General features: G+C 57.6%; 1 protein-coding gene across 15 annotated transcripts in view; it reads left to right on the forward strand.

Annotated features, from left to right (window-relative positions):
- The window catches only part of LOC104048797 (voltage-dependent L-type calcium channel subunit alpha-1S-like), a 50,186-nt gene extending 39,735 nt beyond the window's left edge, over window positions 1-10,451 (forward strand). For 7 of the 15 annotated variants that reach the window (XM_064471800.1, XM_064471795.1, XM_064471794.1 and 4 more), the window contains 14 exons: window positions 417-482; window positions 984-1,075; window positions 1,576-1,735; window positions 2,243-2,370; window positions 2,813-2,909; window positions 3,972-4,074; window positions 5,189-5,290; window positions 5,412-5,536; window positions 6,585-6,713; window positions 7,430-7,629; window positions 8,411-8,475; window positions 8,958-9,067; window positions 9,633-9,749; window positions 9,979-10,451. In XM_064471800.1, the coding sequence (XP_064327870.1) occupies window positions 417-482; window positions 984-1,075; window positions 1,576-1,735; window positions 2,243-2,370; window positions 2,813-2,909; window positions 3,972-4,074; window positions 5,189-5,290; window positions 5,412-5,536; window positions 6,585-6,713; window positions 7,430-7,629; window positions 8,411-8,475; window positions 8,958-9,067; window positions 9,633-9,749; window positions 9,979-10,221 (1,737 nt within the window). In that variant the 3' untranslated portion in view covers window positions 10,222-10,451. The remainder of the gene's footprint in view (window positions 1-416; window positions 483-983; window positions 1,076-1,575; window positions 1,736-2,242; window positions 2,371-2,812; window positions 2,910-3,971; window positions 4,075-5,188; window positions 5,291-5,411; window positions 5,537-6,584; window positions 6,714-7,429; window positions 7,630-8,410; window positions 8,476-8,957; window positions 9,068-9,632; window positions 9,750-9,978) is intronic. The other 8 variants (XM_064471799.1, XM_064471802.1, XM_064471798.1 and 5 more) reach the window with 8 other exon arrangements.
- The last annotated feature ends 3,144 nt before the right edge of the window (window positions 10,452-13,595 follow it).

Consider the following 13,595-nt stretch of genomic DNA (forward strand, 5'->3'; position numbering starts at 1 on the left):
CCTGGCAGCTCCCTCAGCTCTGGGCTGAGCCCGGAGTTGTGCTCAGCCTTCATCCCAGCTGCAAAAACCCGGTGCTCCCTTGGGGGTTGGCATAAGCCTCCATACCTGGAGGTATTTAAAAGACATGTAGACATGGCACTTCAGGGCATGGTTTAGGAGACATGGTGGTGTTGGGTTGACATTTGGACTTGATGATCCTAGAGGTCTTCTCCAACCTTAATGATTCTATGATTCTAACTGGAGAGTGGGGCTAGTGGGAAGGTGGTTAGAGGGACAGACAGAAAGTAAGCTGTCCCCTCCCCACAGGGAGGCCTGGGTGCTGGCCTCATGCAGGAGCTCCAGACCCAACCTCCTGTCTCTGGGTTGCCTTGATGCTGGGCTGGTGTCTCACACAAACCATGGTCTTTTTGTCACAGGCTCTGCCCTACGTAGCCCTACTGATTGTGATGCTTTTTTTCATCTATGCTGTGATCGGCATGCAGGTGAGAGGCACAGGTGTGGGATTTGGTCTTGAACAGATGCCCTGAGCCTGATAGTGACTGGGTAGATGGGACTAGGCCCTCTGCCGGGAACTCCCTGGGACTTTTCACATGATGGAACCATTTCACCCTGGTCTCCATGGATGCTTACAGCCCCAGCAGCCTCCTCCCATCCCCAGGCTGCAGCTAGAGAAACTGAGGCATGCAGCAAATAGCACTTTTGGAGTCAACAGCACAACCTAGACACACAGGTACCAGTGCTTGTGCCTGGTTCATAAGACCAAGTCTCCTTGGCACACATAAAGTATAGTGTAAACAGGGGCATCTTCAGCATAGGCAGGAACGTCCAAGGAGTTCATGAGCCCCAGAGCACCCACACCCCTGTCTCAGTTTATTTTGGGAATACTCAAAGCCAAATAAACAAGAGGAAGAGGGCTCAGGGTGCTCTGGAGAGTGTCCAGTGCCTGAGAAAGGGTGCTGGGTGTCTGACAATGTGATTTACAGATGTTTGGGAAGATTGCCATGGTGGACGGGACCCAGATCAACCGAAACAACAACTTCCAAACCTTTCCACAAGCTGTGCTGCTGCTCTTCAGGTCAGTCTTGTCATGGCGAGCAAGCAGCTCCAGAAGGAAGCTAGGCTCTGCATCAGCCTGGGAGCCCACCAGCTTGGAGAAAGGGAAACCTGCATTTCTGCAGTTGATTTCTTTTTTCCCTACAGAAAAATCTCTTGCAGCAGTGGAAGCATTTTGGGAGTGGCTGTTGGTTTACCTGGTATGGCTGAGCTGCAGGAGAGAGGGGCACTTTGGGGTTTCTATTCTGAATGTTTCCTTCCTAGGCTGGATTTTAATTTGTGAATTGTGAGGAAACTCAAGGGGAAGCAAAAGCCCAGCCCAAGGCTTTCCTTGACTCCAAACACTTCACTTTGGAGCTTTCAATAGAGACTCCTGACAGCAGCATAGCAAGCCCAGGAGCCTGACCGATCCTTTCCCAGTGGCTTCCCATTCCCCCATGCGCTGGGCTGGGCACAGCCCTCCCTGCATGCCCGGCTCATGTCCAGGACAGGCAGGGACCAGCAGGCATCCCCTCTCCCCAGGTGTGCAACTGGCGAGGCCTGGCAGGAGATCCTGCTGGACTGCAGCTACGGCAAGCTGTGCAACCCCGAGTCAGACTTTGCTGAGGGCGAGGAGTACACCTGCGGCACGGGCTTCGCCTACTTCTATTTCATCAGCTTCTACATGCTCTGTGCCTTCCTGGTATGCTGGCTCCCACGGGGCTCCCTTTGGTACCCCCGTCCTGTCCCTAGGCAGCCCCTGGTGTTGAGTTAGACTTGCCTCTTGTGGGGCTGAGCCCACAGCACCCTCTTCCTAGCGGCATTATCCAGCCCATCTATCCAGCCATGCTGCAAACCTGGCACCACACTCCCGTGGGACCCAGGATCCCCTGTTAGTTCCATCCCACAGCCCCCATGTGCTGCCATCCAGATGTGTCTGTGTTGGCTCTTGCAAGGGTGGAGATGGAAGAGATGTCCTGTGCCTGCTGCAGCCTTTCACATGATATCCTTGGGTGGGAGGCCCATCCCTGCATGGGGTGACCCACAGCATGCCCTGGCCCCAGGGGAACCCAAACTGCCTCTTGTTTTCCCACTGCCCTGCTCGGTGCTGCCAGCTGTGAGGGCAGTCGCTGTCCCTCTGCCCAGGGACCTGCTGAGTGCTTGGCCCTGCCCTAACCTGCGTCTTTCACAACCGCTCCTCTGCCATCAGATCATTAACCTCTTTGTGGCTGTCATCATGGACAACTTTGACTACCTCACACGTGACTGGTCCATCCTTGGGCCCCATCACCTGGATGAGTTCAAACGGATCTGGGCTGAGTACGACCCCGAGGCCAAGTGAGTGACAGGGGGTGAGTGGCACAGAGGGGGTGGTCCATGGGGAGCCTGGGGTGGGCTGCCCTGAGACGTGCTTGGCAGTGTGAGCTGTGGCACTGCCTAAGAGTTAGATCCCAGCATCTCAGAGGTAGATGTGGACTTGCCAGCATGTTCCACAGCTGATACAAGCCATCGGGATATTTGGGGACATGAGACTTCCAGTCCCTTCTTCATCCAGCCCTGGTGATGCTGCCAACTCGTCCCATGCCACTGCACACCTTTATCTGCTGTCCTGTGCCATGGGGGTCAGCTGATCTCCCCAAGAGGAGCACAGGGAAGTGTAGGGATTTGCTCACCACGGGAGCACGGGGCAGGCCACAAGGATAAACCCACTTGGCCCCTGCCCGAACTACCATCCCCCATGTCTGCCACCACACTGCTGATGCAGACTGTTGCTCCACAGGGGGAGGATCAAACACTTGGATGTGGTGACTCTGCTGAGACGTATCCAGCCTCCCCTGGGCTTCGGGAAGTTCTGCCCACACCGCGTAGCTTGTAAGGTAAAAGCCAGGGCATGGCAGGGTGTGTGGGCACAGGGACAACTTCCCCAAGCTGTCTCTGCATCATCCCCAGGGAGGCTGAGGGTGACAATCCATCCAACTTCCCAGTGTCATGTTTTATATGCATGCTTTGAGCTCCAGTGTTTAATGGAGGGGAGTATTCTGGGGGCAAGGAGAGGTGCTCTTAACCTGCATGGAGCTGATGTGTTTCAGGGTCTTGAAGACAAGGACTTGCCTGTGCTCCCCGCCACCCCAAGGGGGGTGGGACTGGTGCACTGGTCTCTGCCCAGCCTGGAGCCCTCAGTGCAGCAGGACTCTCAAGCCATACTGGGGTGCCCCACATCTGCATCTGGTGCAGGAGGGCAATGCTGGGCCTGAGCACCTGGCCACATCAACTGGGCCGTAGAAGTTTGTTTCCAAAGGCTGATAGCACTGAGGGAGCTGGAATCACTGGCTCTGTAGGCATCAGTACACTTTTCCTGGCTTCACAAGCCCAGGGCCTGTGTGAAGCTCACATGTAAACCACATTAGGAGAAACTTCTTCACTGAAAGGGTTGTGAAGCATTGGAACAGGCTGCCCAGGGGAGGGGTAGAGTCACCATCCCTGGAGTTATTTAAAAGACCTGTAGATGTGGCACTTTGGGACATGGTTTGGTGGTGGACTGGGCAGTGTCAGATTTACAGTTGGACTCAATGTTCTTAAAGGTTTTTTCCAACCTGAATGATTGTATGATTATGATTTTCTCCTGTAGCACCGGTGCCCCACAGGTTAGGTTATTTCCACAGATCTGACCTGGCTGTCCCTGCAGTTTGGTCTGGTTTAGCTGGCTCGTTAGGATGAGTGATGTTGCTGCCCCTGGCCCATGCCAAGCGGTGGTGCAGAACCCCATGGGCCTGGGCAGAGGGGGCAGGGCTGGGAGGGCTCCTCGGCTGGCAGCTCCGTGCCCCAAGCAGAGCCTCTCCCCGGCCAGCATGGCTGCCCTCTGGCCGCAACAAGCTGTGTGTGTGGGGGGAGCTGCAGCCTGCTCTGTTGCCTGGGGTCACGGTTGGTTTGCTGTGCAGCGACTAGTGTGCATGAACATGCCCCTGAACAGCGATGGCACCGTCACCTTCAATGCAACCCTCTTTGCGCTGGTGAGGACAGCCCTCAAGATCAAGACAGAAGGTAAGTGATGCTCCTGCCTGCCTCTGCGGCCCGAAGGGGGGGATCCTCTCATTGTGTGGCAGGGTGCTGGTTACACACCTCTGTCCAGGGACCTCAGGGCACTTGACTATGGGACTATACCCTCTGGTGCAACCCTCGGCTTCATGCCATTAATTGTCTCATTGGACCAGAGACCGTGGGCACGTGCATGAGGCGGCTTAGGCCAAGCCTGGAGAACATGTGTTGCAGCCCTGAAGAGTGAAGCGATGCCACCCCAGCTGCATAACTTCACCCTGAACAGCTCAGGAGCAGTTCTGACCCTGTTCCCGTCCCTGCCATGCTGCACAGCCACCAGCCTCCCTTCCTGCACTGTTCAGTGTAGTCTGCTCTCCCCCTGCCCCCAGCATAGCACCACCCGCTCCAGTTTTGCATTTCCCTGTGCATTTATAATCTCAGACTGGAATGAAAAGGGATGGAGCCTCTTTGAATTTAGCGGTGCGGTGGGTTCGGAGTTGCTTTCGCCCCCTGCCTTGCCAGCAGCACGGTTTGCAAAGCCCTGCTTTGGGAAGATGCTGCACCAGCTCGTTTCCAGGCCTCTAGATCAGGCGGTATCACACGAGCAGCTCTGCAGCTGGGCTGGGGCAGCCAGCTCTGGCAGGAGGTGAAGCTGGGCAGTGGTGGGCCACTGGGGCTGGCATCTTCCAGCAGCACGGCACGGGTCCATTCCCTCCCACTGGGGAGGGGAATGTGGCCTCCAACACGGTGCAGGCAGCCCTGGGAGGAGCATAGGAGATCTTGGAGCACACATGGGGACAGACTGGGATTGCAGGCGAGCAGGAATGGTAAAGCCTGTGGGAGCACCAAAGGGGAGGTCGAAATCTGTTGTTGATCACCAGAACATAGATGGTGGCACTAACGCTCCACCCATTTGCTATGTCTGGCTCACACTGTTGTAAAAGTCTTTTTGCTAAAATCAAAGCCTTATTCTTACAAAGCTCATTTTTGCTGGGTGGGAAGGCTGGAGAGGAGGTCTCACACCCTGGAGAAGGCTGGCCAGGTTTTCACATTCTTTGTCTTCGCTCATGTTCACATTCCCTGGGAATGAACCACTCTGTCCTGCTTGCTTTTCTCGCAGGTAACTTTGAGCAGGCCAATGAGGAGCTCAGAGCCATTATCAAAAAAATCTGGAAGCGAACGAGTATGAAGCTTTTGGACCAGGTCATCCCACCTATTGGAGGTATGTCATCTGGTGGTACTTCCCAGAGGGGCAGAGCAACACGTGGTTGGGGTCTCAGCTGCTCTGACAACTGGGGGCCTTGTGATAGGCAGTATCATCAGGTTGGTTTCCTCCTCTCCAGATGATGAGGTGACAGTGGGCAAATTCTATGCTACTTTCCTCATCCAAGAGCATTTCAGGAAGTTCATGAAGCGCCAGGAGGAGTATTACGGGTACCGGCCAAAGAAGAATCCTGTGGAGATCCAGGTTGGTAGCGTGCGGGTGGTGTTGGACGGGTGACCCTTCCTAAGGTCAGGCAGCGTGTGGTGGGGAGCTCTTCAGATCAGGGCAGAGGCTTCCCCCAGCTCAGGGAAGACCAGGGTGACTTAGGGAGACAGAGCTGCAATGACAAATAGGGATCTTTGTGCCTCATGCTCTGGAAATGAGGTGGCCCCAGGTGAATCAGTGCTGAACTGGCCATGAGTACTCCAATGATGAGGGTGACCTTAAGTCTCCAGGGTGCAGGTGACTCTGGAAGCAAAGGAGGCTTTGACTCTCTGTCCCACTGACTTTGGCTGCAGAGAAGGTTCAGCAAGGTCTGATGCCTCATCAAGCAGTTTTAAGACCTGAAAACCCCCACCACAGACCAATGTCTGGGCCAAATGCTGCTCATCTAGGCCCCACTCTTCTCCATTCCCAGGGCCTTCTCCCTTTCCTCAGCAGTGTTGCAAATAGTTCTGGTGCCTGGTGCTCTCAGTATCATCTCTCATTGCCTACTGCAACATCAGGCAGAGACAGGTTGACGTGGCTGATCTTGAGCAGGACCACTGCAGTCAGAGGAGCAGGCACAGCAGTCCTGAAGGATGCTGTCAGGGTGGGATGGGAGAGGATTTATGTGCCTGGCCAGAGTAGCTGGGATGTCCCAAGCCTCTCCTGACCTTATAGGGAGGAAATCACTTGTAGAGATAGAAGACCAGGCTCCAAAGGTGCAGGCAAGGAAAAGAGCCAGGCCCCAGGTCAGATATCTCCAGATCAGGGGCAAAGGCACAGCTAGCCCTTGAGTATCACCAGCCCGACCCTTGGTCAGGCTGCCCTTAGCATACCCCTTGGTGGGACAGCATTAGCCCAGAAGCGGTTTCAGCAAGCACAGAGCCAGCCAGCTGCAGGGCGACCCATGGGCTGTCCCTGGTAGGAGACCCGACAGGGCAGCATGGCTTACCAGATGAGCGTGCTTCATCGTGTTTCCCTCGCCAAAGTCCAATGCGAGATGAGTAGGGCCAGGCCACATCCAGCCACACCTTCTTGTCCCCACCAGGCTGGGCTGAGGAGTATTGAAGAAGAAGCTGCTCCTGAAATCCATCGGGCCATCTCTGGGGACCTGACTGCTGAGGAGGAGCTGGAAAGAGCAATGGTGGAGGCTGCCATGGAGGAAGGGATATACAGGGTGAGTGCAGCCCTTGGGGCACCCCAGGTGGTGCTGGTCCCGCCCAGCCCCCAGTTTGATGTGTTCATCAGCATGGCTACCAGCAGCTGGAGGACAGTCCACAGAGGTGAGCCTGACCATGAAAAACAGTGTGGACCACAAGGATGGTTCAGGACTTCTTTCCTCTCCCTGAGCATCAGGACATGCTGGTTGAGTCATCCTGGGCAGCCTGCCCTCTGCCTCGGTTTCCCTTCTGTACAAGGACCCTGCTCATGTGCCTGGCAGGGATGAGCTGAATGTTTACCCACAGGCTTGGAAGGCCCCATTCACACCTTCTGCCAGCCTAAGGCAGGACAGCTCAGGTGTCTTCATCACCAGGGCAGGAACAGATTCACTTCCCACTCCCTGGGAATCTTTGAGACAGCCTGAGCAGCTGTGGTGTTGTACCTCCTGTTGTGTCCAGAGGTGCCACCAGCTCAGGCAGTCCCACAGAGGTGGCAGGATTTGTTATGCACAGGGCTGGTTCTCATCCCAGTGCTGCTGCATGACCATCACCCCTCAGTGCCTCACTTTCCCCACACGGGCTTTCAACACTGTGCAGTCTGTGAAGGCCAAGCAGAAAGATGAGCAGAGACTGCTGTTCCCACAGGCACCCCCACGTGTTTCCTCTCATGGGAGTGGCCCCAGAGCAGCCCAGAGCTCCAGGCCTCCTCTGATGCCCTCCCTGTTGGTTGCAGCGGACAGGTGGCTTGTTTGGCCAGGTCGATAGCTTCATGGAGCCCAGCACCCTCCTGCAGCCCCACGTGGCCAGCCAGAGGCCCCTGCAGTTCATGGAGGTGGGCAGCGAGGACCCTGACTCCCCCGTCTTCCTTGATGACTTCCCCCAGGAAGGCAACACCAATGTCAACAACGCCAACAGCAACGACTGGCTAGAGGGGTAAGGGCTGGTGAACCTCGCGTGAGCAGGCGAGGAGGGCCAGAGCTAGGCCATGCCTGGTGGCTCCCACCGAAGCTGTGCTGGTGGCTGGCTGCACGTTGGTCCTGCCCAGGGGCTCTTCAAGCATGGGTAAAGTCTGGAGAAGTGGCTGAATTGCAGCAGCGAGGTCCCTGCAGACTAGGGGAGGAATCGAGCACTTCCACAAAATGGCTCCATGGACTCAGGAGCTTTGTGCAGAAGTTCAGCCCCTGGGGTACAAGGCAGAGCCTAGGCAAGGGGACAGGGAGGACAGAGCCCTTGCCTCACTGGGCCCTGCGTCCCACCCTGGCACTCCCAGATATGTCCCCAGAACGTACAGGGTAGCTCCAGGGCTGGTGTGTGGCTCTGCACATCACTGTGTGACCCTATGTGCCCTTCTTGTCCTTCCCATCACTCCTTTATCTCGGTGCTGTGAGGACTGAGGCAGACAGCAAGGCTCCAAGGACACAGGAATGACCCTTCCCCCTTCCCTGCCAATGCCTGAGTGCCAAGACCCAGGGAGGGGCCACCAGTACCTGCCTGGGCACGGGTACAAGGGACAAGGGTTACCAGTGTAAGAGGATGTATTTAATCCTACTTCTTGGGGTCTCCACCCTGTTCATCCATCCCAGGTGCCCCTCCTGGTCTCCCCCAGAGCTGCATTCCCCAGGAAGGAGAAAGTGGGGAGGGCTGTACCCCTGGGTGGAGGTGGTCTGGACACACAGTCCCTGCTCAGGCTGACCCACCTGCCTGCCCTTGCCAGGATGGAGTACGAGGACAAGGTGCTGAGGAAGATGATGTCTGCAGCATCCAGGCGTCCAGCGCGGGGTGAGTCTCAGCACTGTTCCTCTTCTGGGAGATCGGGACCAGCCCAAGGGCTGGTGTAGGGGAAAGGGACTGATGTTGGCAGACAGGAGGAGGAGGCACAGACCCCAGCAACTTGGAGGTTATCTGAGAGCCCCGAGCACAGCAGAACCTGTCTGGGGAGCTCCAGGAGACCCTCCTCCCACCTTCCCACCCTCTGGGGTGATGGAGCAGAGAGTCAGTACCTCAGGCTGGGGGGGCACAGGCCACCCCTGGACAGCAGGGCCACAAGACCGTGTTCGTTGCCACAGATACTTCTCCTTCCCAACTGTGAGTAGGAGCCAGCATGGCATAGTGGGCAGGTGCTGGGACTTCAGTTGGTCCTGAACCCCTAAACCCTTTGGTTCCCCTGGTCTAGTTAACCTGTTCCCAGCTGATCTCCTCTGGGTGGCAGTGGTGTCCTTACTCTTGTGCCCATCTGATGTCCCCACCTTTCCCTCTCCCAGAGCACAACCACCCCTTATGCATGGCGAGGCTGCAGCGGAGGCTGAGCAGCAGGCGAGGGGCCACCTCTGGGGGCCACCCATCATTGGGGCTGCACCTTGTCCCCCAGGAGGTAAAGGAGGCAACGCATGTCCAGAGGCAGCAATGTGGGGGACATGGGAGAACCTCCCTCCACCCTTGGGAAAGGCTGTCACAGCCATGCTGTGGAGGAGCCGGTCTATAGGGCTCCCCACCATGAACCCAGCTTTACTGGAGCTTTCCTTTCTGATCAGCCTGGGGAAGGAGCCAGGTCCGTAGCCTGCTGCTGCAGTGGGCACGGGGTGCTCATCCAAGCTGGGACAGGTCAAAGCAACAACTTTCTGGGTCCCCAACTGCCTCCAGAGCCAGGGCAGAAACAAGGGGTGTGTCAGGTTTGCTCCCACACTCCCCTGGCTGTCCTTGGCTGGCCACAGTGCCTCATTGCCTGGCAAGTGCCAGGGCAGGAGATAAGGACTGATTCCCATCTCTCTGCCCACATGGTCCCATTGTGGGTGGTGCCTGGGACCCAGGACCTCCAGCAGGATGGGAGTGGGTGCCCAGGCTGGGAACAGTACCTGCAGCTCCCACATTAACATGAGCGGGATCTTCCATGGGCATTGCCCAAGGCCAGGCTGCAGCTCTTTGCTCCTCTTGCCCAGCTGCCTGGAGAGGATGGCACTGTGGCAGGAATGGCATCCAGCTCAGGGTACCACTGGGGTGACAGCAGTGACCCAAGCACATCCTCCACCCCAGCCATCACCTTTCTCGTTCAGGAGGTAAGGCAGGGGCACAGCCTGGCAGAGGGAAAGACAGGGCTGCCAGGGAGTGAAAGGGACTGGCGGGGGTGCCGTGCTCATGCCAGGGCAGGGGGTTGGAGGGCAAAGCTTAGCTATGAGGATGAGCAGCGAGTGTGTGCCAGCGCAGAGGGCAGCAGGGGAAAGGAAACAAGGGTGCCTTTCTGCAGACTGAGCACACATGGGGCTGTGAGCCCATCTTCTGCTGCAGGCTCTGTGGGGCCTTGCAGGTCTGGCCCGTGACCCATCCGTCGTAGCAGTGACCAGGAACAAGATGGCAGCCAGCAGCCAGCTGGAGATGGATGAAGAGGAGAAGGCAGCCGTGGAGCTGCTAAAGGGAAGAGAAACACCGCAGGGCTCTGCCTCCCAGGCCACCTTGGCCACATCACCAGCCAGCTCCCCAGGCTTCAGTGCAGCCCCCTCCCAAAAGACCATTGCTGCCACTCACCTGTGAGCCGCGTGCCAATGCAGCCCAGAGGGCACGGTCCCATCAGGAGCTTGCAGGGAGTTGCTGGAGCAATGCTGCACTGCTCTCCCTCTCTGCCTGGGGTCCTGGTGGGCTCTGTCAGCTGCAGGAGAATTTTTGGGCTGGGTCTCCAGGATGCTGGTGCAGGACAGGACAATGCTGTGCCAGCAGGGTCTTGCAAGAGCTGGACATGTCATTAAAGTGTTCCTGCTGTGTGACTCTGTGGATCCCCCTGTCCTCTCCTTCCTCTGCCACCCTGCCTTCCCAGCCTGTGCCCACAGCTGCTTGCTGCCTAGCCCAGCCTGGGGAGGGGGCTGCAAATGCAAGACCACATTTAACCAGAGCTGTCAGTGATTCGTGTGGCAGTCTCCAGTCACCGTGCTGAGGGAGGTCCTGCTCCCAAGTGCGCATACCTTAATCAGCCATTTTGACGGTGCCAAGTTCTGGGCGTCTCCTGGTATCCCACCAGCTGGACCCAGTGTCCTCACATCTCTGTTGGAGCCTCTTTCCCCTGCTTGCAGCCAAGCCTGTCCTCTGGGGAGGACAAGTGAGTTGGGCAGATCTACCTTGGGCTGCGGCAACAGGGAGGCACAGGCTTTGCACCAGGGTGAGGCCTGGGGGCTTCTTGGCTCACTCTCCAAGCTGGTTGAGAAACTGGGGATGGGGCAGAGGTGTGAGAGCATGTCCAGATCAGTGCAGCAGCCCTGGGTCTAATGGAAGGGAAGGTTGGCCACTGCGGTGCCATTTCTGTAACTTCAGGTATCTCCAAGCACCTCTCTCAGGTGTGGGCACCCACTGCTCAGCCTCGCCTGCAGGAGGGCCTTATCCAGCCCACAGCCATCCCCGCTGCTCTGCAGGGGACAGGCCAGAGACACCACAGCCAGGAGAGCGCGGGGACCACAGTGCCTGCTGCATTTCTGTGCTGCCTGCGCACCACCCACTGCTGACTGGTATCAAGTAACAGCTGAGGTTATTGCTCTCTGGGAATGAGTCTGCCCAGGGATTTCGCTTTATGTATCTCAGCACCCCAGGCAGGGTCTGGGTGCCAAGGACTGGGGCAGCCTCGTCTCTCCAGGCCAGCTCTTTGCTGGGATCTTGCTCCAAAGGGCCCCAGCCCAGCTGAACTGGGCAACGCAGGGCTCTTCCTTGCCTAATATATATTAAAATGCAGCAAACAGATGGGTCCTGAGGGAGGTGCTGAATCAATACGGCTTTCCTGCTCTCCAGCAGGGCATCTATTTGTTAAGTTAATAAAAGGGAAATGGCAGTTGCTGAGCTCCAGCTGCAGCCTGAGCACCGGAGAGCCCATCTTGTGCAGGGGACATGGCAGCACAGACAGCTTTCCCCTGAGGGGATGCAGGAAGTCAGCAGGGATGGCGCAGGGGCAGCAGCTGCATCCCTTGCTCCTGCTTCACTGCCCTGGGGCAGGATGTGCACCCCCCGCACACACACTCACGAACCCATCCACCCGCTCCTGAGGAAGGGGCACAGGGTGGTTGCCAACGAGGCTCCGGCATTTGCTCTGCCAGTGGGACATCAAGGACGTGCTTCATTAGTTACAAGGTGAATGGTGTTGGTTTCCTGGTCCCTTTAGTGAGGTGTGGGGCTGCATGTACCATTTTCCAAGACAGGTGGGTGCTCACTGGGGACTCCAAACACAAAGGGTGATGTTATGGTAGGGACATACTGCGGTGACGGGCAGTGCCTCTGCACCCTCTCCTGGGGTCTGGAGCTGCACAGGGGCTGATTTGCCCCAAACTACCATCTGGAGGGGGTCTTTCTTGAGTAGATTTCTAGCTGAATTGGGGGACAGGTCTGGCTTGTGGTACTGCTGGCACAAGGGTGGGAAGGAGGATGGCATGGTCACTGGCCCTCTTTGCCTGGAGCTTTGGTGGGGAAGGGTCCAGCCTCAAAAAAAACCAGCAGCTCAGGGTGGGAAGTCCCCCCCAGTCCAGGTGCCCTTGCAAACATGGCCTCCCCAGGGACAAAGGAAGAGAAATGCCAGTTCTTCACATCCTTGCAGGACAACAGACAGGCTGTATCCTGCTCATCCCCATGATGCTATACCAGCCTGAGGTGCCCTGCAAGTTACTCATCCCAGTAGATGCCAAACCAGCTCCCCAGGGTGTGGAGCCCTCTGCACCCATGGGAACCTCAGGAGGACCATGAGCTGGTAGGGTGAGGGAATGGTGCTGTTAGGGTAAAGGCATCCAGACCCCAGGGTGGAGGGCAGGTGCTGGGCTCCACGCTGGGCACAGCTCTGACTTTATTAGTCATCAGCCACCGGTACTGGCATGTCTTGGCTGTCCCAGAGTAGCTGGGCAACCTCTCCCAGGACACAGCCTGGGCTCTTTAAAGTAAACCTTGGCATGCCTCAGTTTCCCCTCACATTCCATTGCTATTCACCCTGTCATCAGCACCGACCACAGAGCTGGGGCTGCCCTGTAGGTCCTACACCTGCTTCAGGCTGGGAGATGCTTTTTCGTGCTGAGCCAGAGGCTCCCTATGTCCCTGGGCAGTGCAGGCTCTGCCAGCACTGGGTGGCATGTCCATCTGGCATCAGCCCCAGCAATGTGAAGGGAGGCCAGCACAGAACTCCTTCAGCTCCTCGGTACCTGCCTGTCCCCAGTCCTGCTCCCTGATGGGCCCCGGACATGTCCCCCTCACAAGCCTCCCAAGAGCAGCTCACAGGATGGAGCCAATCACCCTGTGAGCACTGGCCTCTGCTGCGTGGGTGCCCAGCTTGCTGCTTGGCCCCCACAGCCACAGGGTACAGACTGGGCATGCTGGAAGGCTGTGTCGGCACCTGGGCACTGCCCATGCCATCAGTCTCACCCCAGTCCTCTTGGGATGGAATCTTGTCACGGCTTTGGGCAACCCACAGGGTCCCCAGCCCCTCAGGCACAGTCGCTCTGGCAGGAGCACCCAGCTCACCACTGTGCTGGGGGACAGCAAGTGACCCTGAGCCAGCACCATGCCCTTGCGGCCCAGGCGGCCAACGGTGTCCTGGACTGCATCAAAAGGAGTGTGGCCAGCAGGGCGAGGGAGGTTCTCCTCCCCCTCTGCTCTGCCCTGGTGAGGCCACACCTGCAGGGCTGCATCCAGTTCTGGGCCCCCCAGTTCAAGAAGGGCAGGGAGCTGCTGGAGCAAGGCCAGCGCAGAGCTGCCAAGGGGATCAGGGCTGGAGCATCTCCCTGGTGAGGAAAGGCTGAGAGACCTGGGCTTGTTCAGCCTGGAGAAGAGAAGGCTGAGGGCAGATCTCATCAATGCCTATAAATACCTGAAGGGCGGGTGTCAGGGGGATGGGGCCGGGCTCTTTTCAGCGGTGCCCAACGCCAGGCCAAGGGGCCACGGGCACAAGC

This window comes from Phalacrocorax carbo, chromosome 23 (assembly GCF_963921805.1).
Source record: "Phalacrocorax carbo chromosome 23, bPhaCar2.1, whole genome shotgun sequence".
Taxonomy (NCBI): domain Eukaryota; kingdom Metazoa; phylum Chordata; class Aves; order Suliformes; family Phalacrocoracidae; genus Phalacrocorax; species Phalacrocorax carbo.